General features: G+C 37.3%; 1 protein-coding gene across 1 annotated transcript in view; it reads right to left on the bottom strand.

Annotated features, from left to right (window-relative positions):
- The window catches only part of PHF20L1 (PHD finger protein 20-like 1), a 60374-nt gene that overhangs the window by 18475 nt on the left and 33144 nt on the right, over positions 1 to 8755 (bottom strand). The window contains exons 12-13 of the mRNA XM_009323362.1: positions 4800 to 4856; positions 3385 to 3489 (exon numbers count right to left, since the gene is read on the bottom strand). Of these exons, the coding sequence (XP_009321637.1) occupies positions 3385 to 3489; positions 4800 to 4856 (162 nt within the window). The remainder of the gene's footprint in view (positions 1 to 3384; positions 3490 to 4799; positions 4857 to 8755) is intronic.

Below are 8755 nucleotides of genomic sequence, written 5' to 3'. Positions count from 1 at the left end.
CCGGGTCCTGCACTTTGGCCACAACAACCCCATGCAGCACTACAGGCTTGGAGAAGAGTGGCTGGAAAGCTGCCTGCCGGAAAAGGACCTGGGGGTGTTGGTCGACAGCCGGCTGAACATGAGCCGGCAGTGTGCCCAGGCGGCCAAGAAGGCCAATGGCATCCTGGCCTGTATCAGAAACAGTGTGGCCAGCAGGAGTAGGGAAGTGATCGTGCCCCTGTACTCGGCACTGGTGCGGCCGCACCTTGAACACTGTGTTCAGTTTTGGGCCCCTCACTACAAGAAGGACATTGAGGTGTTGGAGCGTGTCCAGAGAAGGGCAACGAGGTGTCCAGAGAAGGGCAACGAGGCTGGTGAGGGGTCTGGAGAACAAGTCTTCTGAGAAGCGGCTGAGGGAACTGGGGTTGTTTAGCCTGGAGAGGAGGAGGCTGAGGGGAGACCTCATTGCTCTCTACAACTACCTGAAAGGAGGCTGTAGCGAGGTGGGTGTCAGCCTCTTCTCCCAAGTAACTGGCGAAAGGACGAGAGGAAATGGCCTCAAGTTGCGCCACGGGAGGTTTAGATTGGACGTGAGGAAAAAATTCTTTACTGAAAGAGTGGTTAAACATTGGACCAGGCTGCCCAGGGAAGTGGTTGATTCACCATCCCTGGAGGTATTTAAAAGACGTGTAGATGAGGCGGTTAGGGACATGGTTTAGTGGGCATGGTGGTGTTGGGTTGACGGTTGGACTCAATGACCTTAGAGGTCTCTTCCAACCTTAATGATTCTATGATTCTATTTGTTGGGGCATTGGGAGGTATATAGTTTTCTCCTAATGTTTACAAGCATTGGATATGGATGTGGTACCTCTGCCAAGCTTCTAAGTTTCAAGACAAGTTGGCAAAAAGACCAAAGGAATAAAAAGAAGAAAAAAAAAACCCAAACACCATAACAAACCACCTTACAACATCAACAAGATAAAACCAAAGAACAATACTAGGCACAAGAACATGTCTCTGACATTAATTTACAAGAGGTACTCTATTTGAATCCATTTGGATGAATAGGGTTTGCAGAACCCATTGCATGTCGGAGCAGTATGGAACCAGAGAACCAAGCGCATCTCAGATAGTATGAAACCTTAGACTTTTGGATCTCAAGCACAGTGCTTCACAAAACAGCGAAGTATCACATGCTCAGATGAGAAGCAGGAGTTTGACCAACTCCTCCCAAACCTTCTGAATTGTGCACTACATCAGCCTTTTCTGATGATTCATCTGAATTCCAGGATTCAACACCAAAGTTGACAGATAACTTCTCTATTTACCTTTTTCTTTGGAAATACATGACACAGAAGGCTCAGGGAAATACCATGTAAAAGTTTCCCCATTACAAAAAATACATTTGTAGTTTTGAACATATTTCAAATCTGTAGCTTAACTTATTACCTATTAAAACAGTTCTGCTCAAAAGATCTTTTGTGAAATACTTCAATCATAATTTTGCTTATTTTTACGCAAGTTCTTTTTCAAATGCTTATACACCAACGCTCAGTCTGTCATATACTCAAAGGATAGAAGAGCTATAAAACATTTTTCTTACTCTTATCAAACTCTATTGAAAGTGCTGCTGGGGATATTGCTGTACACAAGGTGATTGCACACCAGTTTTTAACATCTTCCTAAAAATGGAACCTGTGGAGAGTATTATCTCACTCTGCCATGTTTTAATAATCACAGATGAAGTAGCCAGGACTGCTTAGGGTCTTGGGGTTTTTGTTCTTTTCTTTGGCTCTTGCATACCTAGCATTTGCCGGTATCTTCTTGCAAATACTTAGATGCCTTCCCAGTGCAAGTAAAAAACTCCCAATAATTTGTACATAAAATAAGCAATTGAAGTTTATAGTTTAAAATTATATTACTCCAATATAAAGATGGTGAAGTACATGAAACCTGGATTATTGCAGTTCACATTCAGACACGGCATTATTTGGGAGCATTTTCATGTTATAGCACAAATTTTGGCCAGACAAAGGCATAATCACTCTAGAGAACCACAAGGCATCTTTAAAAGTCTGTGCTCAGAAGCTCCATTTAATGCATAGGGTTTTTCCACATGCTCTTGAGGAAATATTTCTAGAAAATTCTTTGAAAGGTTTTAAATTTTCACCTTCTCATACTTTAAGAAATTTTAATCGAAGCTACTACAACTGATATCTAGTCAAGTACACTCTCAAGGTACACGAAAGTAAAGTCAATCTGATAGGCATAGAAAGGACAGTCTATGTTCTCATTTTTAAATTTTTGAATATTTAAAGATGTTTTAAAAAAAATCCACCAGCAGCAAAATAAAATAAGTAGTATTATTTTAAATCCTGAAACACTTTTTGAAGTAAGCAGGCATAGTACACAAAAACAATCAAGTTCAGTCTTCGGCAATAAGACAAGACAGAATGAGTCTGCATTTCCCATGCTGTTATTTTTATTGCCATAATGCTGCAACTAAGACTGCACTGGATGCAAAAAAGGGTAAACCAGGGAACCTGTAACGTGATTTTATGGGAGATTAAAAGAACCAAAGGAGAAGATGTGGGAAAGGGGAAGAAATACGAAGAAACAGTAAAACTGTACTGGTCAGCAAGATATATATCTTTTTTTAATAAAAAGAAAACCCAAACATTGTCCAAGGAGAGTTACAGAATGGATGGTACTAAAACATTAAACCACACTCTTACAGGAGTACTTCTCAAACAAGGAGAAAAAAAAGCACAAGTGGTTTGAAAGGGTTTTTTTTGTTTTGTTAAAAAAGCACAAGCTACCTAGAGGCTCATATCTAAAAAACAAAATATTTTTGTCCCTCTAGGGAATGGAAATAACAGAAAAGAAAAAGATGAGCGATATGATCAAAGAATCAGAATAGGGAGGTGAGACAAAGACAAATGGAATCGCCATTTGTCAAGACTACAGAAAAGGTTTTTGCAACAGAGATGCCAACCTCAGCTGTTAATCCTTAACTGTTAAGGAGGGGCTGTATTTTACATAGTAAACCACTGAAACTTAGCAACACACTAGACACTAGAATAATTTTAATGTCCAAGCAAAATAAGTAGGATGCGTATACAGAGCTTCAGATGAAGAACTTTAAGAGATGAGAAGAGCAAACATATCTTTTGAAGGAAGAAAAAACATCTATGCAATATCTATGTCCATCACCTAGAGACAGGCTATAAATACAAAAATTAGGTCATAGACCTACGTGTCCTTTCAACATTTAAGGCTAAAACCTATTCTTTGAAATTTCTAAAATTTGACATTCGTGTTGTTTAGAAACAAGTTTTAACATCTAATGCCAGAAATACACTGAGTGGTTTTGCTTATGTAAAAAAAAATGTAAATTGAACTTACCATGCTGTTTAGATTTCTTCTTTTTCTTCTTCTTCTTTTTCTGTTTTGATTTATGATCTTTCTCCTTCTTCTCTTTTTTCTCCTTTTCCTTTTCTTTCTTTTTACCTGAAATAAAAATTAAACATTTTAAAACAGCAGTACCATTCCAAATTACTTGCTTCATTTGGCTAAACGTAAACATGACATTCAAGATCAAGTATTCCAGTTGCCTAGTCAGATCAAAATGATTCAGGTAATTTCCTTGGTATCTTGGGCATGTCTCTCATTAGTTGCTAGTAGAATGGTTCAAAGGAATCTCTCTCAACAAATAACATCTTACCATTTTAAGTATTTCCAAATGAGGTATCATAGCACAAGAAAATACAGCAAAGTACACAAAATAAGTGACATTATTTAAATAACATAGAACATCTATTTTACTTACAGCTTATAACAAAAAGGTTTGGGCAAGAGAAGAAGCTTTCAAAAGTGCAAAATTCCAAACTAAAAAGATAATATCATCTTAAAAACACACATTAGGCCTACAGAAAGTCATTTGAAGGAAATTTCAGTATCACAAAACTGCTGATGCTGTCAGCACTTTCTACTACACAGTGACATCCTCATAGAAAACCGATTCTGACTAAAATTTATGAGACATTTTTTAATACTGCACTTCACTTCTAAGCATTGTTGGTATACGTATGAGGACAAGTACTTTGTCTCAGAAAAATTCTGTTTATCCTGTTAATCCTCCCCAGACAAAAATAAATTGCACAACATTATCACTCTATAATAATTTTCTAAGCTATCAGCAGCGAGATAAATAACAAGGAAATTGACTTGTCACAGAAAATAAATCCTTAAAGTCAGTATTTAAGGATTGTTTCCTGCACACAAATTGGAGTCACCTTATCTTCTTGGGGAATACAGAAACAGAACTTTTACCTCCTGAAAAAACAAGGTAGGATCACTTATGAATTCTTGTCCATCTCTAGTAATTTTTTTTTTTTTAAACACAAGATAAAACCAAAGCCCTCTTAATCTATATTCTCTTTCAAGAATTGTCAAATGTTTTGCTAGTAACACTTAACTGGTTTTTCCTCCCCCCCAAATCTGTCAGTACAAGGAAATAAAAGCAGTATCACTAATTCGACCAAAAAAAAAAAAACCAACTTTTTTTTTTTTCCAGGCCTCTCATAGGTACTTTTGGATCCTTCCAGATCCTTGCTATGGGCACTTTCACTTTCTCTTATAGAATTACTCTTCTACTATAACTTGTCATATATATAAAAACTGTTTTTAAGACCTAAACAAATAAAAGAAGTGCAACTGGGCCCAGGAAATATTTTATGCTTTTACATTTGCTCTTCAGAGACATCAAGTGTTAGAGAATTTTTCCTTTTTTCCTAAAAATATTAGTGCTCTGTACATACCATATGTTGAAGAACTTTTCTCTTCCAGTTTTCCTTTTCTTTCCATTCTCACTGCACCTGCAAATTGAAAAAGAATATATGACATAAGCGTAATGTCTGGCTGATGACCCACTTTCTTGTAAAAGTCATTAGACCGTAAAAAGTCCTAATGGTACATAATAAGAAGAAACATACAAACAATAAAATTATTTTTAACGTCACTTTACAATTACTTTTATTGTCTAAAGCACTGGAAACAAAAAGTATTGTAGTTTACCAACTTCTGAATGCTTGTCCTTCTCAATCACGTTCTTTAATATTTTCTCCTTCAGACTCTCAAAACATTTCTCCTTTACGGGCACAGAGCACTGTATCTCTGTCCCTTCAGAGCTCACTGATGTGGAAGACCTCTTTTTTTTACTATTCCCTTTGGGTAACTTTAGACTATTGGTTAAAGGCATTTCCAGATGCAAGGCATGTACATGGGACGAGGGTGCTGAAAACAAGAAGACAGATTTACTAGGCATTCCGTAAGGATTGCAGCCAGATCACTGGCCGGGTCAGATCACTGAAATGTCAAGTATCGGTAATAATATCATCACGCTTAACATATAATTACTACATATGAATGCCTAGGTCTTAGTCTTACGTACAAGACAATACATGCCACAGAAAGTTTCTTTGTCTGTTTTGGAATTTGCACTCACTTTTAAACTACTTGTACTGTTTAAAGCGTACTTTTGCTGCTACTTTTAAGCCTTTTTGTTTCCTTTTTATTTCACTGTAATAGAAACCCATGTCAACAGTAAGGGTTAAAGGTGCTGACATTGTCAATATCGTTTAAGTTAATGTTCCACAATGTGAACAGAGAAAACTAAGCTCTGGTACAACATTTTTAGTGCTATGTATAAAATCTACACTTCTGCTTATTGCAGTTTCCATTGATTTTAATAATATTTAAATCATTCATTGTCTTTCATGTGTATATTTAGTCCGCATTTGAATTACATGCAAAATACTGTGGTAATTTGTCAGAATTCAGGATCATATACTAACAATTCTTATCTTGCACTATTCAGAAAAGTTTATTCAGTGAAATACTTAGGTGTTTTTTAATCTTTATCTGATGCAAATTAGGAAATAACATGGCAAAACAAAACTCAAGTTATACTTTTCATTGCTAATATTTATAATCAAATAGGACAATGGAATTTTCAAATAATCAAACTAGAATAAAAGTTCACATTATTGAGGTAGTTCAAAACTCTCTATTACTGTGTTCATTAATATTGTGAGAGCTTTAAGTTTCATTTAAAGGTAGTTAGGAAAGCCTAATCTTCATCAGACATTTCAGGACCATGCCAAGGACATACTGTACAAAAACGCAGCTCTGCAAAGTCATAAGGGGTTCAGGTTTTTCAATGCCAGCTGTAAACACTTGGAGGCACCAGTCACCTTTGGTGTCTCTCAACATATGAGCCCAACAAAAGTATCAGCATGGAAAAACACTTGCAGGTTAACGTGCTGAACCAAAAAAAAGAAAAAAGATCCTGAAAAATACCTGCTAGCGGTCAAGATATTAAACAAGACCAAATACAAAGCTGATCTGGAATGGGTTCTTTGAACTCCCCCTTCTTTTTTTTTTTCAGTAATAAAACAACAAAAAGCATTTAAATAAGCAGCGTTAAGATAATTTAGTAAATTCATCAGTCATAAAAGGACTCCGGAGAAAAGGCAAGAACACCTCAGGGTTGACTCCGTGAGGCAGCTTTCCAGGCTTGGACAGACCAACCCAATTCTACTACGATACAACATACACATTACATGAAACTTACTCCAGCTCCTAGGCAGCCTTCTCAGGAACAAAATGCCACAGAGTGAGAAAGCCACAGGGGCAGCAAGAGCAACAGCAAGTAGTACATCACCCAGCACACCACACAGCACTTTTAAATGCCAGTGTTCCCAGCTGCAAGACGCAAGTCATCACCATACCGTGCAATCTAGCCAGCAGCCGTAAGCAGCTGCTCAGTTCTGCGTGCTGGCTCCTAGCACAAGACACGAGCCGCATGACCACGGCGGAGCCTTTCCACTGCTTCAAATCAGCCACCTTATTTAAGACCATAATCCTCTCAAGACTGGTCTACTATTCAGGCTCTTGCCTTTGTCTGTATTTCAAGTGGACTTAGCTTGCCGGGATACTTATCATCGACACAAAACACTACCCAAATTATTCCTTTCTTGGGTTTCCTAATTAACATTTGTGTCTGATACAGGACTGAACTGCTTTGCCATCTGTGGAGCAATAAGTATATTTCAGCACCTCAGTAAAAGAAAAAAGTGACACTTCTCCACATCATCGTGCTATCAACATCTCATCTCGTTTCTAAAAAGAGCACAAAAGGATCACTCAAATGCACATAATTTGGTCAGGTCACTGCCATTTTGATGAAAAGATACGAGAATACTCCATCCAAACAAGCTCAAGAGAAATTTGCTCTCAATATTAGATGAATTAGTATTTAAACTTCATTATTCAGAAGAAATCCTGACCTCAGACATTCAAACGTGCTCTGCTATTGATAGCCACAACACAACAGACTTCAGTATCTCAGTATTTCAACACAAGCATATCTGACAAAGTAATCGGCTAGTAACTAAATAACTGTTTGAGGGAACATTTATCACAGGCAGAAATCTGCTACAGTCACACAAATATCCATCTCAATGACAGAGCTCTCCAAACTGCCTTTCTATAGTAACCCGAAGAGAGGAATTACTATTATGCCTGCATACACTGCAATATTATTCTTGGCTTTTACTTTTATTAATCAGAAATCATTCTAGATTGAGAATCATAAATTATCAAATCCTAAATAAAGTGTTAAGGCTTGCAAAGCCTAATTTTCAACTGTGCAATCGTTATGCCTTACAAGTAACCACAAAATTAGACGAAGTAGACAATCACAGTCTGAAGGGCGAGTAACAAATACAAGAAAAATATTAGTTCATAAAAAACTTCCCTTATGGAAATATTACCACATATTTTTTAACTGTTATTTTTAATTGCAATTTTATTCCTGTTGAGGAGTCTAGTCAGCCACCTCCCACAGTGAAGCGTGGGAGGCCTGCAATTAACACTCAGAGAGAAAGATGCTTAGAAATTAGACTGGATAAACTGATTATGTCACTGTTCTAGAATCAATTTTATCACCAGAAGACTGATTTCAGATTAAAAACAGATGTAAGCCACAGCAATTTTCAGTCTGCTTTATGACACGTTCCCAAAGCTACCTCTCCTGATCTGGCATGGTGAAGTGACACAAGCCCCCTTCGTGCGAGCACAGGCACAGAACAGGATGAACAAGCGCAGCAGCACAGACGGGCTTTTAATGGTACTGCTTATTTCAGTTCAGCAAATTAAAATAAATTGTATCAATGCAAAGTGACTTATTTTGTTGCATGATATTGTATTCCATGGCTTTTGATGTTTCAACTTTCCTAATAACAGAAATACCATAATCTGCATTAATATACAACTTAAATCATAACGCGACCAGCATAATTCATGGTTCTATCATAACTAATTTTGTGGTTTGAATTCCCAGTCCATAGGATGAATTTTACACCTAAATGCGCTTTAAATACATATTACAAATTAATACCAGATCCTGCACAAAACAATCTCTTTAGGAAGGATGAGGACATGAAAGGTTCTTGCTTGCCTTCAGCTAACTACTCCAAGAATCAGCTGGGAACTTCAGGGCAGAGATCAGAAGGGCAGACACTCAAATTAGGAGTAAACCTGACTGTCAATATATGTTCGGAGTAAAACAAACAGCTCCAGAGTAACAAGAGCTTTAGTTCACTGGAGTCTGGATACCTCTTGAAAGCAGGGTAACCAATAACACTGGCAGGAGTTTATTAAAAAGCGATTGATCTCGTTTTCTGAAAATACTGTACATCAGCTGTTTCTTATT

This window comes from Pygoscelis adeliae, unplaced genomic scaffold (genome assembly GCF_000699105.1).
Source record: "Pygoscelis adeliae isolate BGI_AS28 unplaced genomic scaffold, ASM69910v1 Scaffold103, whole genome shotgun sequence".
In the NCBI taxonomy this organism is placed as follows: domain Eukaryota; kingdom Metazoa; phylum Chordata; class Aves; order Sphenisciformes; family Spheniscidae; genus Pygoscelis; species Pygoscelis adeliae.
The sequence above is the reverse complement of the archived record's forward strand: the minus strand, read 5'-3'. Positions and strand labels throughout refer to the sequence as shown.